At 45.7% G+C, this 18,346-nt stretch overlaps 2 protein-coding genes across 9 annotated transcripts in view; one reads left to right on the forward strand and one right to left on the reverse strand.

The window, feature by feature from the left end:
• The window catches only part of LOC146967009 (band 4.1-like protein 3), a 52,250-nt gene extending 38,178 nt beyond the window's left edge, over positions 1–14,072 (forward strand). For 4 of the 8 annotated variants that reach the window (XM_085763216.1, XM_085763218.1, XM_085763217.1 and 1 more), the window contains 6 exons: positions 5,466–6,107; positions 7,218–7,262; positions 7,807–7,905; positions 8,080–8,160; positions 11,181–11,302; positions 13,892–14,072. In XM_085763216.1, coding sequence (XP_085619342.1) covers positions 5,466–6,107; positions 7,218–7,262; positions 7,807–7,905; positions 8,080–8,160; positions 11,181–11,291 — 978 coding nt within the window. In that variant the 3' untranslated portion in view covers positions 11,292–11,302; positions 13,892–14,072. The remainder of the gene's footprint in view (positions 1–5,465; positions 6,108–7,217; positions 7,263–7,806; positions 7,906–8,079; positions 8,161–11,180; positions 11,303–13,891) is intronic. The other 4 variants (XM_085763222.1, XM_085763223.1, XM_085763224.1 and 1 more) reach the window with 1 other exon arrangement.
• A 2,276-nt stretch (positions 14,073–16,348) lies between these two features.
• Positions 16,349–18,346, reverse strand: part of lama1 (laminin, alpha 1) — a 60,112-nt gene continuing 58,114 nt past the window's right edge. Inside the window, exons 60-64 of the mRNA XM_085763053.1 lie at positions 17,942–18,091; positions 17,590–17,743; positions 17,093–17,226; positions 16,786–16,999; positions 16,349–16,584 (exon numbers count right to left, since the gene is read on the reverse strand). Of these exons, the coding sequence (XP_085619179.1) occupies positions 16,430–16,584; positions 16,786–16,999; positions 17,093–17,226; positions 17,590–17,743; positions 17,942–18,091 (807 nt within the window). The 3' untranslated portion in view covers positions 16,349–16,429. The remainder of the gene's footprint in view (positions 16,585–16,785; positions 17,000–17,092; positions 17,227–17,589; positions 17,744–17,941; positions 18,092–18,346) is intronic.

Genomic DNA, 18,346 nt, shown 5'->3' on the forward strand with positions numbered 1-18,346 from the left:
CCCACAAATACACACAGAGGTGGTGCGACCCCTACTGGGCGCAACGGGGATCATCATGAATGATCTACATCCCTTTCCTTAAGCTCACATCCCAAACATAATTGATTGAGCACTGGATAATGAAAACACTGTAAACATTTATAATATTACACTTTTAGCAATAACTTAAGCTGCACTTGGATGAACTGGAAACAATCCAATATTGAATGAAATATGAATGAATATATAATAACCACAAAATTCCAAGGAGTTCTTAACCTGAAAGACATGCACAATGAATTATGATTACTTGGTCAAGCAATTACTCATCCTAACCATACATGAACAACTGCACGAGGATTCTTTTTTTTTTTTTCATTGCATGTATTTAGGATTTGGTCTGCAGATGCGACCTGAACGTGTTGTGTAGTATGTACTGCTGTTGTCTGTGGGCAAATGTGTAGTGCATGTTACCTGGGAGGGGGATGCTTGTTCTGATTGTGTGATGTTTGCATCTGGTGTGTGTGTGAGAGGGGCATTGTCCACAGGGTGATGACTGGTGGCGAGTGAGTCTTGATCTTCTGAGTGAAGCTGTGGTGGTTGCTCTGCCACAGGAAGAATGTGTCGTCGGTTCCTCCTGTATGTCCTCCCGTTTGACTGGATGACATATGAGCGGGGCTCCTTGCTCCTCTCCCTCACAATTCCCAGCTGATCATATCCTTTGGGTGTTTGCATGCGGACCACCTGTCCTTCTGTTAAAGGCTGCAGTGGATGACTTGACTTGTCATGCTGGTGTTTCAGACTGAGCCTTTTGTTGAGGAGCTGGGCCCTGACTTGCTGGCTGCTTTTAGGTGTTGGTTGCAGCAGTTCGGTGCAGACAGGAACGGCTGTGCGAGTTTGACGCGACATCAGGCGCTCTGCCGGGGAGCCCAGCGTTGAATCCCGGGGGATGTTTCTGAGATTCAGGATGCTGAGGAAGACGTCTGACCCATCTCTGTGAGACTTTTCCATCACCTCTTTGGCACTGCGCACTGCTCTCTCTGCGAGCCCGTTCGATTGTGGGAATTCAGGGCTGCTGGTGGTGTGGATGAAATCCCATTGTTTGGCAAAGTTCTTGAAATGCTGACTGGTGTATTGTCTCGCATTGTCAGAGATGAGAATGTGTGGCGTGCCATGGACTGAAAAGTGTCTCTTTAGTTTGGAGATCACAGCTGATGATGTTAGCTGATGGAGCAGGTCGACCTCAAACCAGCCAGAATATGAGTCCACGAGCACTTGATAGTGTTTGCCGTGCCACTCAAACATGTCTGTGGCCACGATGGACCACGGGAGATCTGGAACAGGGTGGAGTTGCAACGGTTCCTTTTGCTGGTGTGACTTGGTGCTATTACACACAGCGCAGGTCAGTAGCTCTTGAGTGATGTCTTTAGACATTGCAGGCCAGAATACAATGCCTCTGGCTCTGCGTTTGGTCGCTTCAATGCCTGGGTGGCCTCTGTGAGTTATGGTGATGTACTCTTTGCGCAGAGAGCGCGGGATGACTGCTTTGTGGCCTTTCATGATAACACCATCATCCACAGTGAGTTCGTCCCTGTAGGGAAAGAAGGGAACGATGGCGGGCTTGAGATGGCTTTCTCTGGCAGGCCATCCTTTCCTGATGACCGTACAGAGGGCTTGCAGTTCTTCATCCTCTGAGGTGTGCTGCCTGAGTTCATCCAGGCGAGCTGTGGAGATGTAACTTACTGACATGACCTCATAGGCTTCCTCCACATCCAGGCTCTGGGAAGCTTGGGCACACGGAGCTCTGGAGAGTGTATCAGCCAAATACATGTGTTTACCTCTTTTGTACACTAGGCTGATGTCAAAGCTCTGCAGGCGAAGTAGCATCCGCTGGAGACGAGCAGGGGCAGTGTGAATGGGCTTTTTTAATATTGTCACTAAGGGCTGATGATCAGTCTCCACAACGATGGACTTTCCATACACATAGTCTTTGAATTTTGTACAGCCAAACACCACAGCCAGGAGCTCTCTCTCTATCTGTGCGTATCGCGTCTCCGTGTCTGTGAGAGTGCGTGAGGCGAACGCAACAGGCTTGCCGTTTTGCATGCACGCTGCTCCGAGCCCGTAGCATGAAGCGTCGCAGGTGAGAGTGACTGGTTTCTTGACATCGTAGTATGCCAATACTGGTGGGTTAGCAAGGCATGACTTCAGGCGATCAAAAGCCTCTTGATGCTGCTGGAGCCAACACCACTCAGTGTCCTTGTGTATCAGTGTTCTCAGTGGAGCTGTGATGTCACTGAAATTGGGAATGTATTTCGCCAGGTAGTTTCCCATGCCCAGGAAACGTTGCAATGATGTGACATCAGTGGGGACTGGCATGCTGGTGATGGCAGCAGTTTTGGCAGGGTCAGCTTTGAGGCCCTGGCTTGTGAAGATGTGGCCTACATACCCCACTTGATCCAGGCGAAACCTGCATTTCTCAGGATTGAGCTTGAGGTTGACCTCTTTCACCCTCTCAAGCACTTTTTTTAGGTTGGCGTCGTGTTCAGCCATGTCGCGGCCTCCGATGATGATATCATCGACGATGACGGAGCATGGGTAGCCGGTGAAGAGCTGCTCCATTGTTCGCTGAAACACCTCACTAGCAGAGTTAATGCCAAAGGGCATGCGCAGGAATCTGTAGCGCCCAAATGGAGTACTGAACGTTGTCAACATTGAAGATTTCCTGTCGAGACAGATCTGCCAGAAGGAGTTCTTAGCGTCCAGGACAGAGAATACTGCAGCCCCGGACATCTGGACTGCCACCTCCTCAACACAGCGCATAGGGTGATGAGGTCTTTTGAGTGCTGTGTTGAGGTCCTTTGGATTGATGCAGAGCCTTATTTCTTGCTTGTTTTTCTTATGTGCTACCACCATCGAGGAAACCCAGTCTGTGGGCTCTGTGACAGGTGTTATGACACCTATGCTTTGCATGCGATCCAGCACTGCTTTAACTCTGTCTTGCATTGCTACAGGTATACGGTGAGCTGGTCGGACCACGGGTTGTGTGTTGGGATCCAGTGTCATCGAATACGTGACTGGAAGCTTTCCGAGCTCGTTGTTGAAGACATCTTTGTACTGTCTGAGAGTCTGTGTTCTGAAATCCGCATTGCTGTCCATGGTAACGAGGTGAACATCAGGACTCATCCTGACGATTCCCATATCCACACATGCCCGAAATCCAAGCAATGGCTGCACATCTGAGTCCACTATGAAGAAGGGTATCGTGTAATGCTGCTCGTTCAGACTGCATGACAGTGTAGCGAGGCCCGTTGTTTCAATCCTGGTGCCTCCATAAGCAACAAGGTTAGCAGCAGTCTTCAGCAGGGTAACTTCCTCCCCTTTAGACACTTGTGCAAAAGTCTTTTGGGAAAGCACATTACACTTCGCTCCAGTGTCCACTTTTAGCTCGGTAGTTTTACCATTTAGTTTTACAGTGACAAATCCTTCATCTTTCTCGCAATCCTGAGAGTTAACACTGTTGATGCTGATGCCATCCACATAAAACGTGTCGTCTTCGTGTGCTGATGGCTGTTCCACTGTCACTTCATGCACTGGCCGCCTGAAAGTCTTTCTTTGTAGCTTATTTTGGTCCCATGACTTTGATTTGCAGCATCCTTTGTAGTGGTTCATCTTATGACACTTATGACACTGCTGTCCATAAGCGGGACACTTCTCTCGTTTAGCAACATGGCTGCCCCCACAATTGCTGCATTTGCTTATGGTTTGAGTTGGTGTCTGGGGCCTGAATTGCTGCCTTTTGTTGTAGGACGGCTTCAGTGCATCCACATTGGTGGCCTGAGTTGCTAATGTCTTACTGTTTTCTTCTGTCATTTCGTGAATGCGACAGACTGAGATAGCTTTGGCAAGAGTTAGTTCACTATCCCTCAGCAGAGATTTTCTCAAAGAGTCACTGGTGATGCCACACACAATGCGGTCACAGATAAGTTCATCAGTTAAATCTCCGAAGTGGCAACTTTTAGCTTTTATCCTCAGATCACTGATGTATGATTCGATGCTCTCACCTTGTTTTTGATTCCGTGAATGAAATCTGTGTCTGTCCATTGTCCGGTTGCTTTGAGGATTGCACATTTCCCTGAACTTCCTCTTCAGGCAGTCCGGATCCTCTCTGGACTCTCCCGGGGTGACCACTGCTCCGCCGTCCCCGGGCGCACGCACCTCAGCCGCATAAACGAAAGAGCGTTCACGGTCGATGGCCTCCGGGCCGGCGAGGTTGAGAAGAATGTAAGCCCTTGTCTTTGCCGGCTTGTCCGGGTGCGCTGCAGCAATAAAAATATCATACTCCCTTTCAAAAATTCGCCAGCTCTCGGCAACGTTGTCGTCAAAAACAACTGGGTCTGGCCGGCGAAAACCCTCCGCCATGACGGTCAGCAAAACAAAAATGTCCACGGCTAGCTAGTTAGCGTAGCCCGAAGCATCAGGTCCGTAGAGGAGAAAAGTCCAACAAGTTACTCACAGGCGAAAAGTTCGTCGCTGCTGTCTTCTGACACCATGTAGATGCTTCTGTGTGAGTTCAATGATCACACCGTGTCTCTTCAGATTGTAGTTTTATTGAAACTCAGGGAGCATGGAGAGATAAACTTGCACTCAGCCTAGCAGGCATAACCAACTGAACCCCGATAACCCAAACACCCACAAATACACACAGAGGTGGTGCGACCCCTACTGGGCGCAACGGGGATCATCATGAATGATCTACAGTTACCTTTAATTGTCGGTGCAAGCTATTTTTAGAACGGCGGAGCAGAGCCGTGAGCTGCTCAGAGCTACGCTACGGAGGCTCATGGGATTTCTTGGTTTCCCTCATCAAACTCATCAAATACACAATCCAACAACTCCAAAACACTGTCGTGAAAGTTGTGACCTGCACATTCACCACGCTATGAGATAATAACAGCACGTTACCACACAGAGTTGTTTTAGAGGTAAATTCATGCAAAACCGCTGATGCACATTACCTTCAGGGACAGTTTTTCAGCAAGCAGACTCTGTATTTACCACGAAAACGGCTCAGTTTCGTAACATTCCATTATTATCTCATAGCGCGAATGTGCAGGTCACAACTTGTCCACCAGAGCGTTGTGGAGTTGTTGGATTGTGTATTTGACTATAGGCAATGGGCCAATTTGCCAAAATGTTGAACTATCCCTTTAATGATCCCATAACTGAGAAGAGATTTGATTGTAGCTCTATAAAAGATTAGCATAATGTTGTATTGAATCTGATCAGATCTGAGTATAAACTGGTTTATAGGCACAGGGACATCAGACTGATAGCAGAACAAACACTGCCTTGCTCCATGGCACTTTGACTGGCAGGAGCTGAAACTCAGTCTGATGTCCATGTGACCTCACACTGACAGACCTGCAGCCTTCACCCCTCTACATCTAACATCCTTTCTTTTCTTATCTTCACTTCTGTTCCAGACCTCAGAGAAGGTGGAGACGGTCTTCATGATGGCAGAGTCACAGGACCAGCCGATGGCGGACCAACCTCAGGTAGCGTTAGGAGGTGTTGTGGGCCCGCCCACGAGTATTCCCCCTCACCCACGGGCCGACATGACGCATGCTGATGATGATGATGACGCAGAGGGATGGGCCAGTGATGATGATAGTGCTAATGCTAACTGGGTCCGTAGCCCGGGAGATAAGCATGAGGTCAGCGATGATGATGATGATGAGGTCAGTGGGGGTAGTGATGAGGATGCTAGTGAGGCGAGTGAAGATGCCATCAGTGTGTTAGCTCAGGCAGCGGTAGAAGAGGCCATGGATGCTGCGGTGAGACAGGTTCACAGCCCCGACAGCAACCACACCCACCAGGATAGCATCAACGCTAACCTGGCAGTGAGCTACGGGGAGAACAACAGCCCCAACGCCAGACCCGCCACTAGTCTGTTTCAGCGTCACCGTGGTGACGACGAAGACTCTGATGACGCAGAGGACGGCAGAGGGAGGTGGAGGCTCAGAGGAAACTCCCCTCCTCTGACCAGGCAGTCTCAGCTGTCTAACCACAGTGACAACCAAGATGATGAGGATGATGAAGAAGAAGAAACCAAACCTATGCAGGAGGTAACAGCTGATGATAATAATACCTGTGGGGTGACCCCCCTGCCCCAGTCAAACCTGCTCCAGTGTCTTCCTCCCTCATCACACCTGTAACCAGTCAAACCTTTACCCACGGAAACTAGTAACTCCTCTCCTTCTCACCCCAGTGAACCAGTGTGTCCACCTTGTCCTGAGAGTCCCAGTCTTCCTATTAAAGAGATAGTTCACCCAAAATTGAAATTTATTGAATATTCATTATCTCCTCCCCCTCATGTGGACTAAGGGCTGGGAGAAGTTTCAGAGTCCTCCGTGGCTTCTCTGAGTTACAGGGGGTCTCGGCGTAGCAGTGCATGTCCATATAACGGTTGCAAATGGATACCAACTGTCTTCGTAACAAAAAGACACACCAAAAAACATCCAAATACCTCCATGCTGCTCGTATGTAATGTCCGTCTTGTATTGAAGCCCCGAAATGCGAAATTGTCCCGGAAAAAATGAAATAAGTCTATATTTCAAGCTTGTTTTGTAGTGGAAGCTCCTCGAAGCTCCTCTTCCCGGTTCGTCAAATTTGGATGAACCGGGAAGAGGACAGACCCTGGTTCGTCCAAATTTGACGAACCAGGAAGAGGAACTTCTGCTACAAACAAGCTTGAAATATAGACTTATTTAATTTTTTTCGGGACAATTTCGCATTCCGGGGCTTCAGTACAAGATGGACATTACATACGAGCAGCATGGAGGTATTTGGATGTTTTTTGGTGTGTCTTTTTGTTACGAAGACAGTTGGTATCCATTTGCAACCGTTATATGGACATGCACTGCTACGCCGAGACCCCCTGTAACTCAGAGAATCCACGGAGGACTCTGAAACTTCTCCCAGCCCTTAGTCCACATGAGGGTGAGTAGATAATAAGTGAAATTTCAATTTTGGGTGAACTATCCCTTTAAATAGAGGACATTTCTATCTGCTGCTGACATGAGTAGAGTCCAGCTGAGACGATAGGCTGAAGCTCCAAGAACATCTGTTCGTGCAGTTGTGATGTTGATGCAAATTTACAAAAAAAGAAAAAAAGAAACCGAGTGGATTAAAAGTCCATTAAAAAAAACTGAATTTTCTCTCTCTGATCTTTTCAGGAGGTCCCGGTGATGAGGAAGACTCTCACATATGAAGCTCCAGGGGTGAGAACAGTCTGTTTAATTTATAATATATGAGATGGGCATTACTACTCATCACTACAATGTGAATGATTTAAAGGTCCAGTGTGTAATATTTGTCAAGGTTTATTGGCAAAATCTGAATATACTACCCATGAACATAATTTGTATGTGTATAATCGTTGGTCGTTTGGTTTTCATAGCCTTATTATTCTTCTTTTATACATATATGCTTTAGAGAGTGTCGCCATCTTGCGCCACCATGTTTGTACAGCAGCCTGAACAATAGATATCATGGTTTTGCCCCCATTTTACACACTGGACCTTTAAAGGGTAATGAATAGTTCCTTTAAAAAGATTATTCATTGGATGAAGTCATTTTGTATTTGAAATGAAATAACAAAATAGAAATGTCTCTGTAAATATATGTATCTGTTTGATTTACTGACTTCATGTTTTCTGCAGTTTCCAGTCATGTTAGTGTAGTTTAGTCTCATGCACATGGACACAGTAGGAATCAGCTGATCATCTGAATGTTCACACTCACTGTGGTCTCTGTGTGTTTCAGACTCGAGTGGACTCTGATCCTCCTGCAGGTCTACTGCTGAGCTCTCAGACCTTCACAGCAGAGACCTCCAACACAACCACCACCACACACATCACCAAGGTAACTCATGTTACATGCAACACAATTTATCAGGTTAACACATCACCAGAGTAATTCACATCATTAACATAAAACACATGACAAACTTGTATCGTTCAAGTAACTCATCTCACCACGGCAACATCAACTTCTCTCTGCTATAAATATGAAGATTTTTTCTGTTTCTCTCTTCAGACGGTGAAAGGAGGAATGTCAGAGACCAGGATCGAGAAAAGAATTGTAATTTCTGGAGACACAGAAATTGACCACGACCAGGTAAGTGTCTCTACCAGGCAGACACGACAACATTTTCAGTTTGGGTCACAGTGTGGGGACATTGATGTCATTTCGATTTGACTATTATATTCCCTAATAACTAAGTCCAGCTGCTTTCGATTTAACCTCCTTTGAGATACTATGACCTGGACAAATGAGAATATGCACAGGACTATTATATTAATTTTGTGGATGTTGGCTCCCTTTAACCTTAACTAAAATTCTCTCTCACCAATCTGAGCGTCATAACGAACTTCAAAAGCCTTCCCTGTGCTTTTATTACCCGTTACTGTAATGCTCATTTTGCTGCCGTTGGCTATGCCCATTCATTTTAAGATTTTACTTTTTCTTTTCTTTTTTTTTGACCTGCTACTGCTTACTATCCTCAAGACAAGGCTAAAGAGGTTACTTTGCTCTCACCTGTTGCTCCTAAGCTGTGGAGTCTTCTCATGCTATAGGTTAATGGTTCTCAATGTGGGCTCTGGGGACCCCAAGGGGTCCTTCAAGGGGGTCTCCAACTTTTTCTTAAAATTTTACCACTTTTTTCCAGAATTTTTTTTAAGTTTTTTGAATTTTTTTGAGATATGTTTTCACTTTTTTCTAGAATAGTTTTTTTTTTCTTTGAAATTTTACCACTTATTTCAAATTTTTTTCTAACTTTTTATTTTTATATTTAGAAATCTTTCCACTGTTTTCCAGAAATTTCTCTACAATATTTCCCAAAATCCACTCCATTGGCCCTCATTTGAACGTACATTGACTTAAAAGTAATGTTCTTCAGTCTCAGAACACATATTTGTGTATTTCTGGTGTGCTGTGAACCACTGCTATAGGGTATAGATGTATGGCAAGTTGATGAGCATCACCTTGGTCTTGGAGGTTTTCAGTAAGAGGTAATTCCTGTCACCATGGACACAAACCATCTAGGTCCAGGAGATGGCTGGAGTATCAATAGAGGAGCTTATTGAGCTTAAAGAAGAGGAGACCTGAGCCCAGTGTTGCTGCTGCTGCTGCAGTGTCAGGTTGTAAAGGAGAGTCTAAAGCTGTTCTTTTCTTCATAGCCAGTGGTCAGTCAGCTCCGTCCATGCTGCACCTGAGGTGAAGCTGGTCTTAACGTTACAGATCCAGGGTTTGTTGATAATACAATAGAAGTCAGTACAGTCTGTAGTACATTCAACCATTATGTCATCAGTGTTTCCCCTACCGTTCCCTGCACAGGCCCCCGCCCCCCTTGAAAAACGGGACATCTAGGAGCCAATCGCGGTCAAAGCGGACCTGTTGGTCTGATGAAACTGTTGGAGCGCTCCACCTGAAGCACCCAAGCTGTCCAAGCAACCGAACGGCGCTATTCTCTCTCTGCCATCTGATTTTTAAATACCAGTGCTCACGCCGGGTACACACCGGGTGAGGAAGCGCCGCGAACCACATCAGATTCACCGCGGCGTGCAGCTCCGCGGCCGGCTCGCGCCCTGCAGCGCTCGTTTTGGCGTCTGGTCTATTTTGTGCCCGAGCCGCGAGCGACCGCATTAAGCCGGGCAGGAAGTCAAACAAATAAACACGAGAGAATCCGACTCCGAGGTGTACTGCGAAGCCAGTTTCGTGGGTTAGCGAGGTGTGTTGAGTCTAAAAAGCCAGGCTCTCCTGTACTGCAAAGGCTCTCTTTTAACCCGACTAGATCACCACGGTAACTTATGGTCCCGACCAGGTTATGTTCAGAGTTTAATCATAAAACTGGCGATAAAAGCACCGCTGTTTCACTATTTAACTCATTTACAGCTGGCGTCACCTTTACCTTGAAAGTCCAGTGGAGCTGGATCAGAACGGAGTGTTTGTACGGAGGGAGAGATCAGCTGATCCGCTGCTGTTTACTTCTCTCTGAGCGTCTCCGCTGAGTCTCCGCCTCCTCACCCGTTGAGCTGAGCGTCAGGAGCTCATATATTAGACTATAGCCTATATCTTATTTTTTATACAGTCAGTCACCACTGAAAGAAGTTGTCCACTCACAGCAGGACAGATGGATAATCTGCCTGTTATATTTCAGTGTTGCCCAAACGCAAATCTTGAATAAGTCTTTGTTGTCTTTGTACAGAGACAATATGAGATTTGCTTGTAGCCACAGCACCTAAAAAACCCACTATTTTCATACGCACACACATACGCTCAATAAAACACACACTCGTATTCTATAATTTCGATCAGTGAAATATATGAGGTTGAGGTTTTGTTCAGCTGCATCTTGAACACAAAGCCTGGCCATGTTGAGCCTCCTTCACAGTACAGGCCTCCGGTCAATTTTCAGACCCTTTTCAAAATAAAACACCGCGATTAACAAATACTAGAGGCCAATGTGTGTGTTTGTAGCCTATTTGTGTTTATTTAATCCAAACAGAGCGCGCGAGAGATGGACACACACACCTTCACATACACACACCTTCACACCCCCCCCCCCCCCGGACTCATCCACCCCCCACCCCTCCAAGACAAAACGGATAGGGGAAACACTGGTCATGGTCAGTTTACTTGTTACATTTTCGTTTAACACCAACAGCACATTCCAGTCAGTGCACTCCAAACAGTTCTTCAGAGTGCTGTGGGAAGGCTCAGTATGATCTGATCTCCCAAGTGGTGGCAGAGCTGAAGGAGTTCAGGACTTCTTGACTTTTTCTGAAAACAGTCAAGTGTCTTATCTTCCCTTGTGGGTTTGTCAAGATACTGAGTGAAGCCAAACAGAGGTGACAGTGACAGTGACATGGTTAAAATCCCCAACATTGTAAGAAATGCATCAAGATGTTGGATCTAAACTTGTGCAACAGTTGAACAACATCACATGCAGGTTGCAGATTCTGGTATGAAACCAGATTAATGAGGATCTCACAGTTTAACAATAAACAGTCTTGTGAAGAGCGAAAAGAGTGAGATGAAACTCAGACTTTAATGAATCTGGAACAGACCTGCACCTGGACCGATCTGATCCAGGACAAAACCAAACTTGTACCTGGACCTTTTCTTCTCTCTTGAAGGCTCTGGCGGCGGCGCTCAGTGAGGCGCGGCGGCAGCACCCTGAGCTGTCCGTCACACGAGTCGTCGTCCACAAAGAAACTGAAGTTTCTCCAGATCATGTGGTTGATTAGTAACATCAAAGGTAACAGGAGGAGTCAGGAATCTCTGGCAGGATGCTAACTGGTGCATGGCAGCACTCTTTACTTTCTGTTTGCATGGTTTACACAAGAGAACAACCGCTGGCTTTGTGTGTGTGTGCACTGACTACATTTACTACTTCCTGAGGCAGCCACTTTTCTATACATATATGGTTGGTGCATGGTTTTAGTAGCAGACACACTGGTTGTATCTGAGTATTTCAGAAACTGAGCAGAATGGGGAGACTGGTTGAGACTGACAGAAAGGTAACAGTAGCCTTTAAAGGGATAGTTCACCCAAAATTGAAATTTCACTCATTATCTACTCACCCTCATGTGGACTAAGGGCTGGGAGAAGTTTCAGAGTCCTCTGTGGCTTCTCTGAGTTACAGAGGGTCTCGGCGTAGCAGTGCATGTCCATATAACGGTTGCAAATGGATACCAACTGTCTTCGTAACAAACGAAGGACGAACTGGGAAGAGGACAGACCCTGGTTCGTCCAAATTTGGGCGAACTGGGAAGAGGAGCTTCGAGAAGCTTCCGCTACAAAACAAGCTTGAAATATAGACTTATTTAATTTTTTCGGGACAATTTCGCATTTCGGGGCTTCAATACAAGACGGACAAAACATATGAGCAGCATGGAGGTATTTGGATGTTTTTTGGTGTGTCTTTTTGTTACGAAGACAGTTGGTATCCATTTGCAACCGTTATATGGACATGCACTGCTACGCCGAGACCCCCTGTAACTCAGAGAAGCCACGGAGGACTCTGAAACTTCTCTCAGCCCTTAGTCCACATGAGGGTGAGTAGATAATGAGTGAAATTTCAATTTTGGATGAACTATCCCTTTAACAAATAACCACTCATTTCACCTGAGGTCTGCATGAGCATCCTTGCACAACACACAGGGCACTGCACCTTGAAGCAGAAGAGCTACACCAGCAGAGGACCCACTGGCTGCCAGACCTGTCAGCTAACAACAGGCTCACCAAATTTTACAATAGAAGGTTGGAGAAACGTTGCCTGGTCTGATGCGTCTCAATGTCTGCTGCCACATTTGGATGGTAGAGTAACAGAAAAGCATGGATCCATCCCGCTTTACAGTCTCAGCTGCTGCTGCTGCTGCTGGTGGCCGTGGTGGTTTATGGATCTCTGTCCAAGAGAGCTTTGACCGAGGGGATGTGGTGCAGTGAGAGATTTGCATCATGGATCATGGTGCAGCTGACAAATCTGCAGTGACTGATTCAGATTCAGATTCAACTTTGTTGCACATGTCACAAGTACAAGGCAACACAATGCAGATTGCATGGGCAGAAAAATAAATGGTGTTACGTAATATGGACCAAAACCTCTGAGGAATGTTTCCAGCACCTTGTTGACTCTGTGCCACAAATAATGAGGACAGTTTTGAAGGCAAATTATTAAGTGTTATATACTTTTGTCCATATAATGTACCTACATATATTTATAATAATATATACAATAGCCCCTCTGATTTGCTGTATTTTTATAGGATGCCCTTTAACATCAGGCAGAGGGACTACCGATGAAAATTAGCCTCTTAGATAACTCGGATACATTTTTGTTTTTAAAGGGACAACGAGGAGTTTCTCCATCGGCAGAACGAAAAATTCCGCGACAATAAAAAAGTCTCATATTAATGTGGATGAATCTACGCTACCCACACTTGTTAATGGGCCCATTTTCGATAAATATATCATTTTGTCTCTATCGTTATTTTGTTATTATTAGTGGTGGTGGAAATGCTGGGTGAGCCGACCAGCGTTTCCTTACTTTCGGTTTCGTGGCGAGTCATGAGAATAACGCTGCCGAATCGCCGTTTATGGTCGGAACTACGAAGGTATGTGATCGTCTTCCAACCTCTGACTTTAATTCTTGATGAATGAAAACATGAGTCTGTCTTGCGCCGGTCAAAGAATTTCACGGTGCGTGGAGGCTCATAAATGTAGTGTGAAAACACTTTGCTTTTCCAAAACTCCTCATTGTCCCTTTAAATTGCTTTATTAATGTACACTGTCCCCTTTTAAATAAACAAATAAATAAAAATAAATAAATAAAATTTAGGCCTAACTATGAAGAATTTTAGTCAAATGAGGTTCATGTCAGGGTCTTAACAGTGCAGCAGCCGACATCAACTCCAGCTAACATTCAGGTTGTGCCTCTAACAGTGAGGTGAGTTCACTATAGAAAACAGAACGTCCAGTCCGTCTCCACTGGGCTGAATGATACTAACATGGCCCACTATGACCACATAGTGGAGCTGGCTGTGAAGCTTGTTGTGTAACGCTACCAGGCTAATGAGCATGTGCTTGCTGTACTCCAAGTGAACTTTGCCGAGCTTCTCTCAGAGCTAAATATGGGCCAATGGGAAAGAGTTCCTCCCTCTGGTGGCTATTTGAAGTTTTTACCCTGGGATAATGGAGCTTACTGATTGGTCTGACATCACAGCCAAAGTGACTTGGTGTTTGAAAAAAAAGTGGAAATGTGTCCATCAGAGAAGAACTGTCCCTCAGGGTCTTGAATCTGTAGAGACACGTCCATGTTCAACAGCTGCTTCTGTCTCTCTTTCAGGACTGAAGCCTCTGCAGCATTATGGGAGTTGAAGTTCAGACTACGGTGCCAACAAAGACACTGTTTGCAGCACAGACTCACACACACATTCACACACCCATGCATGTGCACTTGTATACACATACACACACATACACACACACACACACACACTCACAGTGCCTGTCTGTCTCACCGGGCTGAGGTGAGTGGGTGGTTTAGCTTCAGATAGCCTCAGTAGTAGGAACTGACTCATGATAGAACAGATTCTTTCTGTACGTTACGAAACAAAACATAGAGCACATAGAACAGCTGAGAGACAGACAGGGGATGATGCTGTGATGTCATCGACATGTTCCCATAGCAACCACAGCTGATGGACTTCAGATGAACCCCCCCCCTCCCCCCCGCTCTGCCCACAGATTCACTGCTAATGCATTTCCCCTCTGATGAACCCCACCCCGCCCAAACACACCCCGGCCTCGCTGACAGGTTTTAAAGCAGACGTCTGATTGGCTGGTTGGCCCAGGTGTGTTTGCTCCTAATTGTATGATGAAAGGTCACACACACTCTGTAGAACATTCAGGAAACAGTTTGTCTCACCTGCGGGGAACTGGAGCTTTTATTCTGACATTCTGATGCAAACCGTTTCCTGTTTGAAATGTAAAATAGTATGAATGCTAGCACTGTAACCGCTCACTGTTTATCAGCTAAAATTGACCTCTGTATTTACCCATAATGCAATAGTAATGTGCCATTCTCTCAAATCACAATAGAATCTCCTGTTAAAAATTATTTTTTCCCCACATGTGTATGTATGTATTTATTTATTTATTTATTGATATTGGACCTGGTGTCAAATTACACACTGAGCCCTCCCCTTAATGTCATCTTACTGGGTAACTGCTCCCCCCAGTGTCTGGTTACACGAACAATGTTTTACATCATTTATGCTAATTACTCTCAATGTCTCCACCCACTTAACTAAAATAAACTGATAAACAACCACTGTGTCTCCTGTGTTTAAATGTCTTGTATGTCGAGCAGAACTTGGCGACTCGTAATGAGTGAATCTCAAGTTTCTTAAAGGGATAGTTCACCCAAAATTGAGAGTCCTCCGTGGCTTCTCTGAGTTACAGCGGGTCTCGGCGTAGCAGTGCATGTCCATATAACGATTGCAAATGGATACCAACTGTCTTCGTAACAAAAAGACACACCAAAAGACACACTCGTGGGAGCGTTCTGGGTTCGCCTATATAAAATCAATAAACGGGATAGCATGTCTGCTTCACTTTATTCCTCCAGACCAAGAGACACCTACACAACACCAGGGCTGTCAATCTTCCCCCCAGATCAGGTTCAAATTCCTAACCCATCTCATGTTAAATATTCGAATAGGCCTAATCGAATTTTTCGGGGCACACTTTCCTGATCCACCACTATGTCAGATATAATAAATACATGAAAGGAGGCTTACACATGATTGAGCCTAAACTGCTGAATAATAACACATGTCCTGTTATTTTCAGCCTTCTATGAATATTTCAGCCTACAAGTCTGGGTCCTGAAATGTGTTTCTCTTAATAAACATTATACACATCTCGGGGTTTGCAGGTATCACACACATCACACGCACGCACAGACACACCTGTTGCTGTGTAATCTCTCCCTCCTCTGCCTCCGGGCTGGGCTCCCTGTCTGCATGGACCCTATGGGCTTAGATTTGAGTTCTCAACGGGCCAGAGCGGCTCAACCAACCCGACTGGACGGGCCAGTTCGAGGCGGGTTCAGCCCAAGAATGTAGAAATGACACAGTCAGGTCGGGGCCATCAGGTTGTGCCTCGCGCTTCTTCTTTTTTTTTTCCCACGGCGTCGTTGCCGAGATGGTTTTGTGTGTGACCGGAGCTCTGGAGGGGAGACTGGCTGGGCGCTGTGCAGCCCAGTATACAGGACGCTCGTGTGTGAGTGAGAGGGGCAGGGAGACTGGGCCTGAGCTCAGCAGAACTCTGAGGTATCAGGGCCACGTTCCAGAGTGCAGCCGCTCAGGTTGCAGCGGCTGCACGATTCACCTAATTAATCGTTTTTTAGAACCATTATTTAATCAGCACCATTTAAGATACTCCGGCACGGGCGCTCTGACAGGGGGGGCTGCAGCCCCGGCAGCACCCCCCTTCCCGCGCTACTGCAGTTGGTATCCATTTACAACCGTTATATGGACATGCACTGCTACGCCAAGACCCCCTGTAACTCAGAGAAGCCACGGAGGACTCTGAAACTTCTCCCAGCCCTTAGTCCACATGAGGGGGAATAGATAATGAGTGAAATTTCAATTTTGGGTGAACTATCCCTTTAAGATGTTTGAAAACTGATTGAATAGACAAATTAATAAACACATTTTCAAATCATCTTTAATGATTTAAGTAGAAACAGTTAGATCAAAGTTATAGACAATAAAAAGTCAAATAAACTACAGCCATCATGATCATTTATCAGTGTTAGAATCAGTTCATCTGTCCTGTGGAGAAAGCAGGCTGTTTATCTCAGCCCTGCTGGGTCATGCTAGGCAGAGGGACACGAGTTGGGCGTGACGCCTGACAGGAAGTGGGCGGAGCTCAGATGGAGAATGTCAGATCTGACTTGCTTGATGAGCTTCAGGTTCCTCAGACAACCTCTGAACTTGGAGCTGGTTGACAGGCAGTTCTGTTTGACGCCCACTGTAAGAGAGACGGACACGTCAGCAAGACAGAAAGGTGAGGACACAGGGCAGAGAGAAAGAGACAGAGGGAAAGAGACATGTCAGAGAAAACAGAGACAGATCAGACAGAGAGACACATAAGAAAGAGGGAAACTGAATGATAGATTGACCAACCAGTCAGAGACAGAGTTAGTAGCCTCAGTCTCAGTAAGAGTCTCACCTGGATAACCTCCTAGGTAGATGGGGTTGTTGGTCTCAGCAGAGGTGGATTGTGGGTAGGGGTTGGGGGTGGTGTAGCTGCTCCCGTCCACACTCAGACTCAGGGTGTGTTTGGTTTTTCTGGCCAACAGGCGGTGCCACTGTCCGTCACACAGCAGCTGACCGACCGACCGCACCGACACTCGTCCCGCCCCGTTGTTCACGTTGAACACCACCTGAGGAAAAACAGCTTGTGTTAAGAATCTGCAAGTGTCCTAACACCTGTCAGTCACCCGTCTGTAGATAAACACAGGTAAGTCTGTACTCACCTGTCCGTTGATCATCTCCAGTCCAATGGCATCCACCTTTGCACTGCTGATTCCAACAAATACTCCCTCCGATTGGCTCGTTCGGAACTCCAGAGTCACTGACACATCAGAGCCGACTTTATACCCATCAGGCACTGCACACACACACACACACAGATTAACAGCGTGATCAAATTTTATTAAAGGAGACAAATTCTGCCTGTTTTCCACAAAATAAAATAGTTCCCAGTGTCTGGTTTCAGTGCCTGTCCCTTTAAATACAAATGAACTGCTGCTTGCCCCACCCCTTCTACTGGTACAACTGAGGGAAAAGTTAGTGAAACCACATGGATTTTAACCTAGGGAGCCTGAAAATTACAGATTTTTTTTGTCAATTCTCACATTTTGGAGGCCAGAAGGCAAAACAAACACCTAAATATGTGTTAAATAGCCTTCAAAAAGTGATATTTCCATAATATGTCCCCTAAAGCAGATGTTCTGTCTCTGTCTTGACTCACTGAGGACAGCGAAGCCACTGCCGTTAAAGTAACTTCCAGTCTGGTCTTTGGTGAAACAAGAAGTGACATTGTGCTGCGAGGCTGGCTTGCTCAGATCCAACATGGCTCCGTTCAGACTGACGGAGCGAACACAACCTGGAAAACTGTTGCTCACCTGAGGGAGACAGGGAGAACATTACAACATGTTACAAATACAGTTATACAGTCATGGTCACTGGCACTGATGTTTGAAACTATACTCAGATGGTTAACATATAAATAATGATTTAATCTAATTAAGTCTTAATGTATAAAATATCTTTGGATATTTAAATGTTGTGCATTTGTTGTATTAGAAATGTAAATGCTGTACATTGATCCTCCTGGTGTTGTGTGTGTGTGGCAGTCCGCCCAGGTAAAGTCTGTTTTCCACGTCCAGCTGGTTTCCTTTAAGTGTTACAGAGTCTGGACTGGAGCTGTCCACTGTGAGAGACACCACCCGCCGGCTGACTTCAGCAGTCACCTGAGAGACAGACAGTCAGATCAACAATAAAGTTTGAACACATAGGAATACTGTACAAATCTTTTTCATGGGGCGGTTTATGTTCATTTCAGTCAAGTAGCTCAGATCTACCGTGTCATTTTTTATGTTGTCATTTTCAGTTCTTGTGAAAATTCATTGTGTGAATGTGAGTGCACATATAAAAAAAATATGTGATAAAAAAAAAATACATTAAAGGGATAGTTCAGCTTTTTTGAAGTGGGGTTGTATGAGCTA

Source organism: Trachurus japonicus, chromosome 20 (assembly GCF_045865225.1).
Source record: "Trachurus japonicus isolate A0001 chromosome 20, Traja_1.0".
NCBI classification, from domain to species: domain Eukaryota; kingdom Metazoa; phylum Chordata; class Actinopteri; order Carangiformes; family Carangidae; genus Trachurus; species Trachurus japonicus.